General features: G+C 53.2%; 1 protein-coding gene across 1 annotated transcript in view; it reads left to right on the plus strand.

Annotated features, from left to right (window-relative positions):
- Positions 1 to 15,923, plus strand: part of SLC6A11 (solute carrier family 6 member 11) — a 126,627-nt gene extending 110,704 nt beyond the window's left edge. Inside the window, exons 9-14 of the mRNA XM_065935415.1 lie at positions 3,203 to 3,315; positions 6,102 to 6,239; positions 8,570 to 8,672; positions 9,372 to 9,472; positions 10,286 to 10,456; positions 13,525 to 15,923. Of these exons, the coding sequence (XP_065791487.1) occupies positions 3,203 to 3,315; positions 6,102 to 6,239; positions 8,570 to 8,672; positions 9,372 to 9,472; positions 10,286 to 10,456; positions 13,525 to 13,677 (779 nt within the window). The 3' untranslated portion in view covers positions 13,678 to 15,923. The remainder of the gene's footprint in view (positions 1 to 3,202; positions 3,316 to 6,101; positions 6,240 to 8,569; positions 8,673 to 9,371; positions 9,473 to 10,285; positions 10,457 to 13,524) is intronic.
- Positions 15,924 to 19,484: the final 3,561 nt, after the last annotated feature.

The following is a 19,484-nucleotide window of genomic DNA, read 5'->3' on the forward strand; positions in this document are numbered from 1 at the left end:
TGTTCAGAAAAATAAGAACAGCAACAAAATGAACTAAAAGACAACTCAAGGAAGGAAATAATAAAAAGCAGAAAGTAGTGAAGTAGAAAACTGGGTTGTTTTTTTTAAAATAATAAAAATTCCAGGTTTTTCAAAATAAAAATAGGCAAATCATCAGATGATCAAGGAGGAGGGGGGGAAAAACGAGGTTGGAGGGGGTAAAGAACATACAAATAGCAAAATAAGAAATTACAAAGGGGAAATAACCATTGGAGCAGAAGACATTTTTTAAAATCATAAGAGATTACTTTGCAATCCTCTTTGCATATAAATGTGAAAACCTAGATGAAATGAATATTTTCCTAGGGAAATGGAGATTGCTAAAACTGACCCCATTTGACTTAGAAAGCTTAAGCAGGCCAATTTCTATAGAAGAAACAGACAGGTTACTGAAGAACAACCTCATAAGAAAACATCAGGCCCTGATGGCTTCTCAGAGGAATTCTACCAAACTTTTGAGACCAGATAAGATAGGCCCAGTGCCCTATGAATTATTCCAGATTATTGAAAAGGGAGGAAACTTTGCTAATTCATTATCTGAAACACACAGTATTGAAACCTAAACCAAATAGACAATGCCAAGAAAGAAAACTACAGATTAATATCACTCATGCATATTGATGCCAAAATACCAAATAAAATATCAGCAAACTCAAATCTAAAATATTAGAATCCAAAATCATATTAAGAAGGTAATATACCATGTCCAAGTAAGATTTGTTCCAGGAATAATGGAAGATTGATTTAATGCTAAGAAAGCAATTAATATCACACACCATATTAATAGTCCAAAGTAAATCATAAAAGTATCTCCATAGATGCGGAAAAAGTCTTTGAAAAATTCAACACTCATTCACTATAAAAAATAATCAAGTAAATGGAAATTAAAGGATATTTTTTTAAATAGGTGTGTGCATAAACATTTTAAAATTAAAGAGAATGGTTGCCTACAATGGTGAGTGGAAAAGAGAGAAAAAGGTGAGGAATTAAGAAGTAAGGAGAAGGAAGAATACTTCTCTGAGTATTTATCTTTAGTAGCTCTGACTGAGAACCACAGTAGGGCTTCACAGAGCACCCAAGACAAATAGTTACTTTTTTGTGGGTGGAACCAAATGTAATACAAATAGTAATGAATGAACTTAACTGTATTACAAATGCATAATGCAATCATTCTGAAAAGAATGGGAAAGAAAAGAGCTAACAAAAGTGAATTTCAGGAAGCAGTATGTTGACTGAACATTGCAAAGCTCAAAACATGTTCCATATCATACTGAAATTCCTAGAGAGTATAATAAGGCAAGAAAAAGTGAAAATATTAAGATTATAAAGGAAGAATAAAAACTCTTCATTCATAAACAACATGATTGACCACATAGAAAATCCTAAGAAATCTACAAAAAAAAAAAATTACTAAGTAAATTTAGTAAGGTCACAGGATAGAAAGACAATTAAAAATCTTTGGTATTTTTTTATACCAACAACAAACAATTGGGAAATTTTTATATTCTGCTTTTCACAAAATGTAATTTAAAAATGAAAAGGTAAGCGACAGACTTGGAGAAGATAATCATAATTCTTTTGTTTCATAAAGGGTTTGTATCCCAAATATATTAAGAATTCTCACAACTCAAAATAAAGGAGCTAACCCAACTGAAAATGGGCAAGAACACAGGAGGCGCCTCACAAAAGAAGATGTTGATATGTAGGGAATTCCTTGATGGTCCAGTGATCAGGATTCCTTGCTTTCACTGCTGAGGACCTGGGTTCAGTCCTTGGTTGGGGAACTGAGATCCTGCAAGTCACAACATGGGCAGAAAATAAATAAATAAATAAAATTTTAAAATAAACAATAAAAAGATTTATGAATGGACAATAAAGATATGTGAAGATACTTCACATTGTTAGTCATCAGGGAAATACAAATTAAAAACATAATGATATAACACTTCATACCCACTATAATGACTAAATTTAAAAAGACTGACAACATCAAGTGTTGACAAGGATGTGGAGCCCCTGAAACTCTCAAGTGTTGCTGGTAGGAATGTAAAATGACAGAGTCACTTTGGAAATCCATTTGGCATTTCTTAGAAAATTAAACATACGATTCCCATATGACCTGGCAATTCCCCACCTAGATAGGATGAACAAAGCTAATCTAAGGTGAAAAAAGAAGATCAGTAGTTGCCCAGTACAAAGACAGGGAATGAGGGTGGGGAGACAGAGGGGCAGCAGGGGGTGGAGGAAATGTTCTCTGTCTTCACTGCAGTGGTGGTTTTCTGGGCGCCTCCACTTTTCAAAGCTCATTGAGTTATACACTTAAAATGAACACTTATGGTAGGTAAATTAGCCTTTAATAAGGCTGCTTTTTAAGGTAGAAGATAATCAGGATAAGTGTCTCTTGAACATTTACCTTTTTAAGTGCTTTCCATATTTTCGCGTCATCCCACTGAACTCTGCCAACTGCCTTATTAGGCAGGAATCCCTTGTTCCCATTTTCTAGCTGAGGAGACAAGGGTAGCGCTCGCAGTAAAGAATGGGGATTTGAACCCTCAGCCACGTGCTGCAGGGCTAGAACATCGGCCTCCCATCCTTGACGGTAATAAGGTCCATCCTGAGGCTGTGCTATCAAGCCCCCTGTTGGGAGCAGTCAAGAGAAGTGAGTGTGGACCTGGGAGATGAGCAGCTCAGAGGAGAAGGTGGTCTGGGTGGACCATCATTTGTCCAAGCCCTGACTCCTAATTACTTACATAGGAGTCATTGGTTCTTCTGTCACCCTAGACTGGCTGAATTAGGATCTCTCGGTGGGCCTGAGAACAGTTTAATAAGTTTAATAAGAATGCCTGCCACCACCACCTCTCCTCATCTACCCCAGTAAGAATAGAGACATGTCTATGCAGAGGAGGGTCTGGGTGTCAGACTAACCTGGGCTTGAGTCTTGACCCTTCCCTTGCTTCCTTCTCTCCGCCTCATCTTGGTCATCTGTACAATGGGTATCCTCGTAGAACCAGGAGCATGGGGTGGCTGTGAGATGTACATGATTCAAGGAAGAATTCAGCACAGTCCCTGGCACAAAAGAAACACTTAGTCCATTTTAGATGAACACAGCAACTGAGCGAGGCACTGAACTCCACTCAGCCCCTTCTCTCTGCTTCCTCTCCAGGCCCTGGCCTGGCCTTTATCGCCTACCCCAAGGCCGTCACCATGATGCCCCTCTCCCCTCTCTGGGCCGCCTTGTTCTTCATGATGCTCATCTTCCTGGGCCTGGACAGCCAGGTAAGCGGGGACCCCAGGCGGCAGTGGCAGCGGGGGGCAGGTGCTGCCCCCAGGAACAGATCTGGGGCCTGCACACCACATCCTGGTTCTGGCCAGCTGGGACCAACCAGATCATAAAAGACCTGGGAACACAGAAAAGCATCTGCTTCCTTCCTTGATCTCCACATCGAGGCCCCCATGACATGCCCCAGGTGGCCACCTGGGTGGGTCGTGGGTATCACCACCAGCTCTCGCTCCCCCCACGTCTGCACCCCGCCCCCACCCGCCTCTGTCCTCCTGCCTCTCCCAGACCCACCCCCACTTGGCAGCCCGCCTTCCTCCGTGAAGGATGCGGAGTTAGAACTAACAATTTATGTGTTCACATTTTCCTTTCTGTTAACGCAAATGTGTGCACTTACGTCTTTTCGCCTCCGCCCACCCTCTTTCAATCCCCTCTCTGGTTTTCCTGCTGGAACCCTGTGGCCTCCAGTCTCTCTTCATCTCCAGAAATCAGCCCTTGGCCCTGCTGCTGTATTGTGGCTGGCCTTCCGAAGAGCCCCAGAGAAGGTCTTCCAGCCAAAGCCAGGCGCTCTGAGGCCCTCAGACAGGGGTGTCTTGGTGAGGTGCTCCCCGCCACCCTACCTGTGACCTTGAGCGAGTCACGCAGCATCCAGGCCCCGTGGCTGGTGTGTCTGTCAATCCAGCCAAGTCCTATTTCTTCCCCTGGATGGTTTCTCAGAAGCTGCTAAGCCGAGCTGCAGAATCAACCGGGTGTTTTTGCTGATAACCGTCCCTCCATTGTCACGGCAGAGACCTCAGGAGGGATCAGCAGCTTGTGTGACAGTGACAGGCCTGTCTCCGCAGAGGGGTGTGGGGCCGGGCCTGGGCTCTGCGAGCCGCTGGGCTGAGCCAAACCAGCACTAGGGCTGAGATACTCTGTTTGCAAAGGGCGCCTAGGGCCCCGGGGGGTGAGGGTGGGGGGGGTGGCTGCTCAGACCATCCCCAAGTGTGCCTGGGCTGTGTCCTCAGTTTTCAATCATGATAACCATATGGGCTGGAGGGGGGGGGGGCTTCTGTTATCCCCGTTTTACAGAGGAAGAAACTGAGGCTCAGAAAGGCCAAGTGACTTGAAGGGATATGCACCCAGGTCTCTGCACTGCGTAGACCATCTGCTCTGATGCCTCTTCAGTTTAAATGCTGGATCAACAGCGTCCCCTGAGTCCCCTTCCTTTACCTGGGGACCCTAGAGAAAGGACGAGCACAGCTAGTCTTCCCCCAGAGACAGGACAGCCTGGAGGCCAGGAGCCTGGGCGTTGGCGTCTAGACTGAGTTTAAGTCCCAAGTCTTGCCAGCCGTGTGACTCTGGGCTGTGCTGCAGTCCCTTTCCACAATGAGGATGGAAATACCTTCCCTGGGGAGATAGACATGGACCAGAAAGGACATGGAGCCAAGCAGTGGCCCCAGGGACGGGGGTGCCCCCAAATAATGACCTCCCAGTGCCCCACGGTAAGGACAGCCCAGCCTCTGGAACAAGATCGCCCCGTTCAAATTCAGGCTCTAAAATGTTAGACCTTAGTGACCTCAGGGCAAGTTACTTACACCACTATGCTTCTGTGTCTTCTTTACAAAAAAGGGACAATGGTAGAACTTAATACATAGAGATTAAATAAATTAACATCTGTTAACTACATAGAACTTAGCCTGGCACACAGCAAGCACCGTGTGTTCACCGCTGTTGTTATTATTCATTTATCAAACATTTTCTGAGCATCTGCTTGGTGCCACTTGAAGTAGATGTCAGTGACATGGCCCCTGCCTTCCAGGGTCTCACCTTTTTGTAAGGAGACAGATCTGAGCAAGCGTGGACCCCACAGATGAGGGGTATGGACTGGGCCTGGAATAGGGGCTGGGGTCTGTTCTGCCCAAGTTGAGGGCAATAAGAAGCAGTCAGGAAAAGGCTTATGCAGGAGATCTGCCCGCAGTGCTGGGAGAACTCGGGGAGGGGGTGCGGGATATGCTGGGCTGTTGGGTCTGGGTGTTGAGGGTTGAGTAGGAATGTGGCTGATCTCATACCTGGCCCTGATCACACAGATGCATAGTGGCTCAAGCTCTGCCATCTAAACGCCCAGCCCAAACACAAGAGCTGGGCATTAGCTCCCCTGATTGCCCTCCCCCCAGCAGAAGGCCACCCGCCCACCGGAAGCAAAGGGCAGGGGCTCTGTCACAGGCCTGGAGGATGAAGTAAGTCAGGCCCCCACAGACTGACCAGAGCCCTCAGCTCTCAAGACAGTTACCCAGACTGCCATCTCGCTTCCCAGGCCAAGACGGGATCTCATTTATTTCGTCCACCCTAGAACAAGGCCCAGCACATGGGCATGTGACTGGCAGCATAAGGGGGAAGGAATTCTAACTTTAGAGTCAGGAGACCTCATCTCAAGGCCTGACTCTGCTGCTTCCTTGCAGAGAGACTTTGGGCTGGTCACCTCCCCTCTCTGAGCCTCGGGGTCCTCTTGTGTTGAATGGGCCTGCTGGCATTCTGAGCCTCAGGGTCCTCTTGTGTTGAATGGGCCTGCTGGCATTCTGAGCCTCAGGGTCCTCTTGTGTTGAATGGGCCTGCTGCCATTCTGTAAGCGCGGGGGATGCTGTTGTTATTCCTGGGTCCTCCGTCAGGGTGAGGAAGTGTGGGAATGACGGCGAGGCCCGGCAGGGAGGGAAGCCCAGGCTTTAGGGCTGCTGTGCCTGCCTGGAGCCAGGGCCTCTGATGGCCTTTCTCTGGAGCTTCGCACCATCATGTCTGCCCCGTCCAGTTCGTGTGCGTGGAGAGCCTGGTGACTGCTGTGGTAGACATGTACCCCAAGGTCTTCCGGAGGGGCTATCGGCGGGAGCTGCTCATCCTGGCCCTGTCGGTCACCTCCTACTTTCTGGGCCTTGTGATGTTAACGGAGGTGAGTGATAGCCACACGGGTAAGTGATGTGGACAGGGTAACATGAGGGGTAAGTGCCTGGACTTTGGTGGCTCTAGTGGTAAAGAACCCGCCTGCCTGTGCAGGAGACATGAGACGCAAGTTTGATCCCTGGGTAGGGAAGATCTCCTGAAGGCGGACATGGCAACCCACTCCAATATTCTTGCCTGGAGAATCCCATGGACAGAGCAGCCTGGTGGACTACAGTCCATGAGGCTGTGAAGAGTCGGACACGACTGAAGTGATTTAGCATGGACACGTTTGGGTTAGGCGGATCTGACATCACGTCCCAGCTCTGACCTTGACTGGCTGGGTGACCCTGCCTCCAGGTCCGGCACTTCTCGGGGACTCTGTGTTCTCGTGTTTGTAATGGGTCATCGTGAGACTCCATGGAAGTTCTCGTTCAGTACTTGTATAAGTGCTCAGCTCCAGGTCTCCGTCACCAGAAGGAATAAAACTCACAATGAGAAAGGCTGGGTTTACCTGGTCATTGTGAGCAGCCATGGCAACCCACTGCAGTATTCTTGCCTGGAGAATCCCCATGGACAGAGGAGCCTGGCGGGCTACAGTCCGTGGGGTCGCAAAGAGTCGGACACAACTGAGCAACTAAGCCCATGAGCACCCAGATGCTCCGGCTGCCCCTTTTAGTAAAACTTCTGAGTGAAGGAGGCAGTGTCTGCCGGATAACCCTCAGGCAGTGACTTTCACTGTCCTCAAGTTCAGAGCAGGCTTCATCACTGAGGAACCTGGACACCTTCAGGCGCTGTGTGTTCCAGCTCCCACCTTCCGCGTGTCCCCTCTTGTCACTGCCAGGCCTCTGGGCAGGGAGGGGCTCATCACACCCCCAAATTTAGACTGTCTCATAAAGCCACGATTCTCTTCCCTCCTGTAGCATCCTAATAGATACTTTCTTAAGTAACTTGGGAAGGCGAAATTAGGTATCTTTTTACCCACACTCACAAAATTAATTTTACGAACCAAGCCGCTCTCCAACGCCCCCCCCCCCCCAAATAACCAGAAAACTGTTGTCAGGAGACACAAAGGGGTTTTGTAAGGCACATGGGAAAGTGAGGGAATTTAGAGTCTGTCAAAGCAGCTGCCGTGGGACTGGGGTCAGTCTGCTGATCTTCGTCATTCTCTACTTCTCAACTCAAAAAAGCCACCTCCTCCTGGAAGCCTCCTCTGCTTTCCTTCCCACCCAGGACTTCGTTCTAAGCTCGGTCCAGTCTCCATCTGGACATTACAGTGACCTGTGTGTTCACCTGCCCCACCAGGCCCCAAAGTCCTCAAGAACAGGAGCCGGCCTGGATCTGTTCTGTGCCCTTGGGGCCTGGCCCAGGGTGTGTAATTCCTGCTCCTAGTCATTGTCACATCAATGGGAGTGATAATCAGCATTTGAGCAATGAATGGTGCCGCGTTTCCCCCCTGCCTCTCTCCACACAGCCAGTGAGCAGGGCCTCATTAAGTGCTGATTAATTACGCCAAGTAGAGTCTTCTGTCACGCACAAATTGGGGGGTTACCTGATGCCTTCCAGAGGCTGGTGGGGCTCCAGGAAAAGCAGGCATCCTCGGCTTGCAGCAGGCCAGTCGCTGGAGGGCTCTCCTGGACGCCAGCTGGCCAGCCCTGGTACCCTGGATCACAGAGCCCATCAGGGAGCCAGCGCTGTGCCTGCCCTGGACGGGGAATCAGCAGACACTCAGGCCCCATACACCCACCTTTGCCCTCTGCGGAGGCGTGTCTATGGGTGACCACACGGGGAACTTAAACCTGCCAAATGGGCCGTAGCAGATTCAGTAATTGCTCGGAGGATCTTCTCCCTCATTTAAACACATTTAAAGCTCTGCTCTTGGGGAAAAATAGTCTGCAAATATCTGCTCTTCCACGGAGGTGAGGCGGTGGGCGGGGAAGGTCTCAGGCTCTGCAGCCGGATGCCTGGGCCCGGTCCTCAGGCCCATGGTGGGTGACCTCTGGTGACCGGTGGGGCGTGTTCTCACCACCCCGGGCCTCGGCTTCCCCGTGTGAGCACTGAGGACACAGTAGCTCCAGCCTCATGACCACAAGAGGCAGGACCTACGCACACTGCGGTGTGGATGCGTAGGAGAGGGCGAGCCCCTTGGGGTGGTCTCAGGGGCCCAGCCGTGGTGGGTGTGGCGTTCAGAATGCCGGGGAGACCAGTCCGCCCTGGTGGCCGGGACCCCAGGATGGTAGGTGACCACAGGGCGGTGCGCCCTTGCCGAAGCCAGCTGGCTAACCCTGCTCTCCCATATGTCTGTCTGTCCCTCTTCCCCGTGTCTGTCCTCCCACCCCGCAGGGCGGTATGTACATCTTCCAGCTCTTTGACTCCTACGCCGCCAGCGGAATGTGCCTTCTCTTTGTGGCCATCTTCGAGTGCATCTGCATTGGCTGGGTGTACGGTGAGTGGAGGCCGAGCCCGCCACCCCCAAGTGCCCGGGACCTGGGTGGGCTGGGCTTCCCTGTGGCCCGTCTCCATCTCCATCACCCTCTTACCCTCAGGCACATCTGTTGGAAGACCCTACTGCTTGTATACCCTTTTGCAGCACAGGGAGGGGTTCCAGGCTCAGGCACTGTAACCTTCTGCCCCCGAGGCTCAGTTTTCCCATCTGTATAATGGAATAGTCATCACCATGGCTCCTGGTAGGAGGGGGGTGGAGACAAACCAGCCAGCCTAGTGACCGGCCCTCAGCACCTGCCTTTCGGCCTTCCTATTCCCCAGACTGAGTGAGTGGATGAGAGTTGCTGGGCTTGTGAATAGACGCCCACCAGCCCTAAAATCTGAGCCCCGACCCCCACCCCACCCAGGCAGGTCAGCCAGCCTGACCCCGCTCAGAGCGACCACCTTGCACCTTTTCCCCAGAAATTCCTGACTGTGTCCTGGGCCTCACCGCCTGAGTCAGGAGGGGTCTCTTCAGAGCCCTTTCCACCACAGTTTATCCTAGCGCTGCACATAGCTAACACCCTGGTAGTTTTTAAGCAGCAGGTAGGGTCCCTGCCACAACTGGTCTCTGGCTGGGGAAAGCACTCATCGCCTTTCCTCTGAGTCTTGTACAGAAATTCTCTGGGGTGTGTGTGCCCGTCTGCTTTATTCTGGACAGGAAGCAACCGCTTCTATGATAACATCGAAGACATGATTGGCTACCGGCCATTGTCACTCATTAAATGGTGCTGGAAAGTCGTGACCCCCGGGATCTGTGCGGTAAGGGTGCTGCCAGGAGCCACCTGCAGCCCACCACTCCCCTACTTCTCCACCCCCCGCCCACTTCTCCACCCCAGAGCCCAGGCCTGGCTGAGGCCAAAACTGAGGAGGTGATGTCCCCCTGGGGGACCTTCTGTGCACTCAGGAAGTCCAAGGCAGCTGACACCTTTCCAAGCCAGTGTTTTTGGGGGGACAGTCTCTGGGCTGGGCCAGGGGCCTCACTAGGACCCCAGTCATGCCACCAGCTTGCTGTGTGACAGTGAGCAAGTCACCTCTCTTCCTGAGACCTCAGATTCTAAACCCGCAGCCCGGGCAGACAGCACCCACCTCCATGGGGGCTGAGGGTCCCGTGAAAGACATCTGGCTCTGCTGTTAACAATGAAGCAACAGCTTGAGGGTAGTGAAAGGCTCACGCTCTGCCCCTCAGACCAAACTGCGGAGAGGCCTTGGTGAAAGGATGTTTAATTAAAGAAACAAAACTGCTGCTCTTCACCCAGTCCTTGGCACTGGAAGTATCTCAGAGCATCTTCACCAACCATCTTAGTTTTGAAAGCCAGCTTTGAAACCAGCCCTGAGAAGTAGCTAGAAAAAATAAAGTTAAAATTTCTGACTGTTCGGAGGCTGGAGATCAGGCTCCTGGGGGGTCGAGGAGGGTCTCCTGGGACCTGTGGGGTCTGTTTCCTATGCTTCTCGCTGTGGACAGGCAGGATGCCACCTCTCCGAGGCCACCGCACAGGGTCGACCATCTCCCCTACCAGCCGCCCGCACCCAGGCTGAGGGCCATCCCGGGGACCTCTCCCCATCTCTCTGCAGGGCATATTCATTTTCTTCCTGGTCAAATACAAGCCCCTCAAGTACAACAACGTGTACACCTACCCGCCCTGGGGCTATGGCATCGGCTGGCTCATGGCCCTGTCTTCCATGCTCTGCATCCCGGTCTGGGTCTGCATCAAGGTGTGGAAGACAGAGGGGACGCTGCCAGAGGTGAGCAGCCCGGGAGGAGGGGTCAGCGAGGGTGGCTGGGAAGTGGGGCGGGGCGGGGGGGAATGTGACACAGGGTGGGGCTGGCTATGCTAGAAGGGCTGTGCTGGTGAGTGTGAGTGTGGTCACGGGAGTCTCTGGGTCCCCGCTTCCTCATCTGGGCCACGGACGTGATGAGAATGTACCCCCACGTGTCTCCTGGGGAAGGCTGGCCAGCTCCTCCATGGCAGGGGTCCATCAGTACTGTTGTGCGGAGGCCTAGAGATTGAGCTGCTTCTCCTGAGTTCAGCCTCGGTTTTCCCATCTGTAAAATGGGTCAGCAGTAGTCCCTCACTTACAGAGGTTGTTTGAGGACTCAGTGAGTGCATAGAGGGATAGCACTTGAGCCAGGACTTGGGGGGAGAGAGGGGCCAAGTGTCGGCTCTTGATGTTCTGTTGATCCCGACCCTGTTTCCAGGGCACAGGGAGAGAATCTGACATCTGGGGGCATCTATCCTGTGCCGTCATCATGCAGAGCTCTCTCTGTTCTGCATCTCCTCTATCCTCAGAGAAATTCAGTCACTCGCCCAAGATCAGACCACCAAGAATTAGCAAACTGACCATTTTCAACAATTTTATTGAAATATGTTTTCTATATCATAAAATTTACCCATTTCTGATATAATTCAATGGCGTATTTTTTGTAGCAATGTTCTGTGTCATGCTGTCATCACCATAAATCCATTTGCAAACATTTTTATGTATTTACATATATTCTTATTTATTCATAAGATTCCCAGTGCCTGTTTCCAGTAAGCCCTGTCCCAAGCCCCAGACACCCAGAAATCTCTCTGTATATGCTTCTTCTGGGCTTTTTCCTGCCAATGAAATCATGCTATCCGTGTTCTCCTGCTTGTTTAGTGAATTTGGGCCCCGGCCCGTCACAGCCTGGACACCCTGTCTCTCTTCACGTTTCTTTCCCACCTGCTGGGGGGTCAGGAGGTCTGAGTTAGCTTCATGTCTCTTTTGCTAACCGCATGCTCTATGCCAGACGCTGCTCTAAGCCATCCACAGTCACTAGGCTGCCGAGTCCTCATAGGTGTCCTGTGAGGTGGAGGTGCTTCCTGGCCCCATGTCACAGGTGAGAAAGCTGAGCACAGAGGGGAAGCCAGTTACCCCAGGGCACACAGCCTTGGCGTGGTGGAGCAGGCCTCCTGAGGCTGTGCCTTCGTGCTGCATGCCCCTTGCCTGGCTCCAGCCCCAGTGTAGCACCCCGGGGTCTCGGGGGCTGAGCTGTGTCTCACAGACATGGCCTGTGTGCCGATGCCCCCCAAGGCGCGTGCCAGCCCAGAGTCAGCTCCAGCCAGCCCTCCTGTCCACCCAGGGGAGAGCTAGCACCCAGCGAGGTCCCGGGAGCAAGCCGAGAGGAAAGGTCCCTTTCTCCAGCCTGCTCCTGCCCCCAGAGCAAGGCTGAGTCCTCCACTCCTGCAGAGAATGTAGGACAAGGGCAGTCGTTGATTCTGACTTGGGACCAGGCATGTCCAGAGGAGAACTGCCCTGGAGCCCAAATACCTTGGCCCTGGCTGGCCCCTGCCAGTGAGTTCATGTCCCTCCATTTCCAGAAGAGCTTCCCAGGTGGCGCTAGTGGTAAAGAACCTGCCTGCCAGTGCAGGAAATATAAGTGATGCGGGTTCTATTCCTGGGTTGGGAAGATCCCCTGGAAAGGGAAATGGCAACCCACTCCATTATTCTTGCCTGGGAGAACCCTATGGACAGAGGAGCCTAGTGGGCTACAAGCCCGTAGGGTGTCAAGAGTCAGACATGACTGAAGACACATGCACACATTTCCAGAAGGTTCTGCCAGCTGATGGGAAGGATCTGGAAGGAAAGATGGGTGTCAGAGAGTTGCTCTGAGGGCAAGTAGTCTGTGTTAAGAGCCATGCACAGGTCAGCAAATCTGAGGACACCTCAGGAAAATGACGCTCAAGGCGGGCGCCGCTGTGCACCTCTCCGACAGATGAGGGGCCGAGATGCAGAGGTTAGGTTCTTGCCTCAGTGAAGCGGTGGAGCTGGGAGTCCAGCCCAGGCACTCGGCTCCAGAGCCCATGCTCCCAGCTCCTGTCCTCTGTCAAGATCCTAGCGCCTTGCCTGGCACCTAGGAGATGCTCGGCGTGATGGTATTATGGGGGAAGAGGGGCGTCCTGCCTGTTAATCCGTCTTGGGCAGAATAGGCCCAGCCTATTAGGCATGGCAGGATCTAAACATGAAAACAGGACCTTGATCGTAAGAAACCAGCACGCCAAAGTCCTTCCAGCTTTCTTGGGGAAAGGGCCCAGGAAGGACCTCCCACATCCTGGCCTGACGTCTTCTGAAGGTGCACGTGAGGCTGAGGTGGGGGTGGGGGGGTGCCCAGGCAGGATCAAGGGGGCAGGGGCAGAGTGGATGATGGCCACCCCATCCGCCCAGCACCCTGTCTGCCGGCCACTCTGCGGGGTTGGGGCCTTAGCGAGAACTTTTCCACCTTCAGACACACACCTCCTGTTCCCTGGACGGGGATGACAGGCATGATGACGGCCTTCTATGGGAAACAAATCCATTTATGCAGAGACCACTGTATAGACGGCACCGGAGGTGCTGTAGCTCACCCTCACAGCAGAGTCCCCAGGAGGAACTGCTGGCCCATCTCACAGGTGGGACAGTGCGGTGCGGTGGCGTTAGGTGACTGGCCTCACACCTATCAAGGCCAAGCAGGGCCTCAGAGCCCAGCGTCAGCCTGCCCAGGAAGGAAGGATGCGGCCTGGGTACAGCTCCTGCGTCCTGGCCAGGTACAGGGCGGGCAACTCTGCTCATCGTCTCCTTCCTCATCCAGCACTGGTACCCTGTGGTCCCTGCGTCCCCGGGTGGGGGCGGGAAACAGATCTCCAGGCCGACGCATCGCCCAGGGCAGAGCTCCAAGCCCGGCCTGCCGTTTCCGCAGCGCGCCCCACCCCCCGAGGTGTCCGCTGTGCAGTTGGGAGGCGCCGAGGCAGGCCCCCCGGGGATCCCCAACAACCGCTCTTCTCAGACAACTCTTTTCCTCTCCAACCGTGTAGAGATTCCGCAAGTTGATGATCCCCAGCGCCGACCTGAAAATGCGGGGCACGCTTGGGGCAGGCCCACGGACGGTGGTGGTTAATGACTGTGACGCCAAACTCAAGGGCGATGGGACCGTTGCGGCCATTACAGAGAAGGAGACGCACTTCTGAGCGCCCGGCCACCTCGATGGCCCTCCTCCTGCTCCTCGCCCCCTGCCGTCCACCGCCGTGTGTGCAGATGAATACCTGAACCGCGTTCTTCACCTAGTGGTAGAGGCTTGCTCGTTTCTGGTTTTTGTTTGTTTGTTTTTTGCACAGGATTTATTAACAAGTTAATTTTAAGGTGGCCATGCCCACTCTGGTTTCAAGTCATGCCCCCTCCTCATCCCACCCCCCAACTGCCATGTGAGTAACGATGCGAAAAGATAACCCTATACAGGGACTTCTCATGTGAGGAGGGTGTAACTGGCATTCCCTCCGGGTTAGGAAGAAGCTATACCACAGGACCGGACTTTTTATCCTCGGGCTGTGGGGTGAGCGGGTGGGAGCGACGTCTGCCTCCTCCGTCAGCCTCTGAACCGACCTGTCCGTGCCCCGCGTCAGTCCAGTCTGTCTGTCTCCACGCTGCCAGGCTTCCCCTGAAGTCCCTCCCTTGCCCGTCCTCCCCGGCTTCCCGGAGGTGATGGGTTTGCAGACAGCGAGGCTATGTCAGAGAAGAAAACGTCCCGGCCGACTCAGGACTCCTGGGCGGCAGGCACCCCTCTGCCCTGGTCCCTCCAAGTGACCTGGGCTCTTCCCAGCCCTCCTGGGTCTCCCCGGTGGGGATGGCTGGGTCAGGTGAGCTCTGGGGGTTTCTGCCTGGCCTGGCCACATCTCTCCAGGGATCCTTTGCGTGCCTCCTGGGCGTGCAGACCTGCTATTGATCTTGGATTCTTCTGAAGACTTGCCACTCATCACTCCCTTCTTTAAAGCAAGTTTATCCCGGAAACCACGTGACTTGATTTCCTCCGTGAGAGGTTCCTTCCCGTGGAGACCCGCAGACGGCAGGGCTTCTCCGGGCCGTCTGCTCGCACGCTCGGCTCTGCCGCTCCATCCTCCTCAGCGGGCTGGCGGGGGCGCCTGGCTGATGGTTCCTGGGCTCCGTCCTGCTTGCGGCTGTCTGTCCTACCACTGGCCCTGCCGGGGTCTGCGCCATGTGACACCCCCGCCAACCTCCTGGGTCAGAGTGGCGGTCGGGCCTGGAGCCTGGTTTCATCCTCTGATCCCTTCTTCATCCCCCGACCTCGTCTCCTCCCTCTGACCATCCCCCTGCCCTCTTCCCTCTCCTGCGTTCCTGAAACCCCCCAGTCCCTGCCCACCCTTCCTGCCGCTAGCAGAGCCCTGGAATCTTCACAAGGCTTCTCCTCTACCTTTTCCCCAGGAGCTGGCCCGGCTGCCTCTCTGGCCAAGGGGCAGAGGAGCCTCAGAGCTCACTGGCGTGGAGCCCTGGGCTCCCATCCCCTCCCTCGCTCGCGCCGCCCCGGGGTCTGGGGCAGCGGCTGGCACTGCTCCGGGCCTCCCTGGCTGGTCCCCTCTCTTCCTTAATTGGATTTGATGTCGTGCCTCTGCCTTGGGTCCTGAATTACCTGGGGACAGGCAAGATGCATCCTTTGTCCTTCTTTCTGTGCCCAGTCTTATGCGGTGGCAATGCAAGCTTTCTCCAAACAGAGGATTTAATTTCCTGTAATAAACCTGCGTGTCTGATTCGCCCAAATGCCCAGCTGCTCAGCCCTCAGCGGTCCCCGTCTAAAGCCCGTGTTTGCTAAGAGAGAGGCCAAGCGCCCCCCACCACCCAGGCAGGTCAGGGTGTCTGGTTCCAGGGCCCCCCCTTTTGCACACACAGCCCGGCATCTCCCTGACCTGTCTGCTCTGGTGGACCCCGGAAATGGATGCAGGAAGATCGGGGCCCCGGCGGAACCCCGCCTGTGTCCGCCTTCCTCGGCTCTTCTCACAACAGGCTGGGGCGGGGTCTCCCCACTGCTGCTGCTACCGGTTCCCCACCCACCACGGTCACCGACGCACTGCCCCTCTGCCTCGCTGGGGACGCGCTGTTCGTGTGGCACTTAACATGTCACTCACTTTACAGGACTCGTGGGCCAGGGCGGAGGGAGGGCTTTTGTTCTTCGCTTTTTATAATTTCCTACTAGTACCTGGGTAACTTGGGGAGGAGGGCAGGGAGGGAAATGTGGGGGCAGGCGAAACGTCATCACGGTGACTCTTTTTGATATTCATTAGAAACAATACATCCTTTCTGAGATATTTACAGTATTATTAAAAAATGAAAAAGGTTGTACTGTTTTGCATAATGAACGTTTTTATGGGGTATTCAAAGGGTACACGATTGTCTGCTTACTCATTTTTAAAAATTAAAGGAAATGAACCAACTCTCTGTGGCTCTTCCTGGCGGTGTGGTTGTAACTCATCAGGTGATTCTCCGGGTTCTCTAACTTCCGTGATGTTCCTGCAAAACCGTCTGGGTTCCACATTTGGGAGCTGTTGTTTCAACTGAGGGGGTTATCAGTTAGAAACACCCAGGGCTGTTTCATAAGCCCACACTGCCTTTCATGTGATCTCTGTACAATGAATGTCTACCGTCTGCTAAGTGCTTTATAAGAGTTGTCTTTCTAATCCAGCCACACCCCCACTTTGTTTATTCCTTCCCCCAGGTTGTCTGAGAGCTGCAAATTTTGGAAAACGGGGTTTGGTGTTCGGTGGGCTCTATCGAGCACCCACATGTTCCCTGCGTGGACCTAGGTCTGGGGGCACTGAGACAAGGGGAAGAGCCCTTTGTCTGAGTGTTTCTGCCCTTCCTGGTCCCGCAGAAGGTGCCTGTGCCTCTCCAGACTCGGGGCGCGCAGGGGGAGAAGCATTCTGCCTCGTCCAGTCTTCTCCGGCCAGTTGAGCTCCGCGGTGCGGCCCCGGGCAAGTCTGCCCACTTGTCTGGGCCTTGGCTTGGCCGTCGGTAGAGTGGTGACGAAAAGGTGAACCGGAGAGGAAACGTAGCCGGCTCGGGATTCCCCCAGAAGTCCTCTGCCTTCCTGTCTCGTACTCAGCCCCTGGCACCCTCTCAGGCTGTGAAAACTCAAGCGAGCCCTTGGCCTGAGGGCACCTCCTGACCCTGTAGGGAGCCGAGTCAGGCTCTGCTGCCAACTCCTGGCCTTCTGTGTCTCTCACTTTAGAATAAGGTCCTCTTCGTGAAGGAGGCTGGGAGGAGCCACACAGGCACTGCCCTCTGAGCGTCAGGCTAGGTGCCCGGTCAGAGCCCCGCCCCACGAGAGGCCGCAGGGCAGAGCGTGCCAGGGACGAGCGCCCGGGCAGTGCTGGGACAGGATCAGGACAGTTTGTTGAGCACCTGCCACGTTCCAGGGGTCACGTGGCGTTGCCTCGTCCGAGCCCCACAACAGACCTCACAGGTAAGGTTTACTCATCTCGTTGCTTATACAAGGAACTAATGTCCAGAAACTGTAAATAATTCCCCCCCCCCCCCAACAACAACAAAAATTGACACCAGGGGCTTCCCTGGTGGTCCAGTGGTTAAGACTCTGACCTTCCAAGGCAGGTAACGAGGGTTCAATTCCTGATCTGGGAACTAAGATCCCACATGCTGCACGACTTTAAAAAAAAAAAAAAAGACACCACATACACCTCGTGGAAAGTGGAGGAGCTGAGTAGGATCGCAGTTTGCCAGGTCTGCGCGGGGCCCACACGCCCAAGCACTTGACCAGGGGCTGAGAACTGGAGTGGCATAGTGAGGGATGGAAAGAACTTGCCGGGCAGGGAAGCCCATTTGAGATGGGAAACAACTTGAGCAGAGGCAGAGGCAGGAAGAAGTCTTTGGGGATACGCAGTGATGGGAAGCCAGCCAGACTGCAGACCACCTAAGGTGGTGGGCAAGGCGGGTCTGGGCAAAGGACCTTGAGAGAGTGGAACAAGCTTGGCTCTCCCTAAGAGAGCCCCCCACCTGCCCCCACCAGTGTGTCAGACCAGTTCTAAACAACACTTGACTTTTCTTGTTCTCCTGTGGATTTTCTCTGCCTTTCTTTTGAGTGTCTTCCCCAAGTGAGCCGTTTCTAGAATGGAAAGGCTCTCTTAGCCTGGTCTGGACAGAAGCTTGGACCCCACTTAGCCGGGTGACTAAGAAGAAGCCTGACAGAGGATCTAGGCGTTATCTGTGGGTGCCTGTGGGGGGAGGCAGGTATTTTCCATCAGCCTCAGAACTACCCTGAGACTGCAGTTCATACCCACTTTACAGATGTGAAAACTCAGTCCAAACTCAAGAGAAATGAGTGGAGGAGCTTGGCTGACATCACACAGACTGAGCTGGAATTCAAAGCCAGGTTTACAAAACCCAGAGCCCCTGTTTCTTCTCTATACCAGGCAACTGTTGGGTGACCCAGGGCTCCAGCAGGGGAGAATGAGCTGGGGGCTTCCCCACCCCTCCATCACTGCCCTCCCACCCAGAGTCCTTGGGCTCAGACGGGCTCCGGTGGCAGAATCAGCCACCAGGTGGTGCTGTTGCTAAACCCAACCCCCCTCCCCACGGTCCAGGCCGTGACCAGTGAGGTCAGGACCGGAGCAGAGATTGGAATTGAGACAAGAGGGTCCTGAGGCTCCACTCTGGGTGCCCAGAAGAGGGACAACGAGGCTTCCCGTGACAGAACAGTCACCCTTCTTATCCCAGCCCATCCAGAGCTCCTGCGTGCAGCCAGACACACCTGCCTTCATTCTCAACAGTCCTGGGTGTGTGACCTTAGGCAAGTGACTTCACCTTTTTGACTTCTGTACAACTGAACAAATGAACAGAATAAGCCGCTCTGGCAGGGATGTTGAGGGTGTGTGTCTGGCACATGAAAAGAACGTGCTCTTTGTTACATGTAGCTCTGCTTAGCATGCTGGTATCAGGAGACCTGGATCCTGGTTTTGAACTCACTCCGTGCCTTGGACAGTCATTTTGCTTCCCTGGGCCTCAGTCTCTTCATCTGTAAAATGGGACTAATAACAGAAACTCTCTCTTTTGGTTATTCTAAAGATTAAATGAGATAGTGGCTATATGGCATTTGTTTTATAGAGCTTCAAATAAGCAGGAAAGGTATTAAAGATATAATAGGGGTTGTGGTTAGGTGAATATGCAAATGATGATAAAATCTGAGGAGTGCCAGGCAACTTCTCAGGTACTGACATGGCCCACGAGGCAGACTGTGGGTTTGCTCTGACCGTGTACCAGCAATTACACAGGCCCATCTCCAGGTACCTGCCTTGGTACCTGTCCCGCCTCCCCCCGGTCCCCACCTTGCTTCATCTGCCCCAGGGTCCTACCCCAGACCCATTTAGACACAAAGATATAGCACAGAAATGAGAAGGCCAGATCCTGAAATGTAGATGAGTATTATCTCTGGGTGATAAAGTTTGGGCTGATTTTAATTTTCATTTTCGTCATTCTATACCATCTAATTTTTCCTTTAACAAAGAACATCTATTGCTTTTATCTTCCAAAAAATAAAATCAATAAAGCTATTTTTAAAAATCCTCCCCTCACCACTGGGAGGCTGGTTACAAATGCAGGCCCATAGGGAATGGAAAATGATTCTCATGTGGTTGGAAGAAATGATGACAGGGAGAAGGGGGGGATTTGCCACTGCACACGGTCCTCAACCTCAGCTCCAGCCTCTGCTGGGGCCTCTGGGCACCCCGTGAGCTGAACCTCAGGAAGGGAAAGAAGCAAAGGGGGCAGGACCCCTCCTCCAGGCCACATAATCCTCCAAACATTTATGGACTTGCCAGCGGCTTCATGCTTGTCACAGGGAACTTGTCACAGCAAACTTGTCATAGCTGCTGGAAGGGAGAGGGAAACACACACAAGCAAGGAAGCCACGCTTTGTTGAGGACTGACTGTGTGCTAAGTACTGCCGCCCTTATATCTCAACGGACCTGCCCTCCCC

The sequence above is a fragment of the Muntiacus reevesi genome, chromosome 4, assembly GCF_963930625.1.
Source record: "Muntiacus reevesi chromosome 4, mMunRee1.1, whole genome shotgun sequence".
Taxonomy (NCBI): Eukaryota; Metazoa; Chordata; class Mammalia; order Artiodactyla; family Cervidae; genus Muntiacus; species Muntiacus reevesi.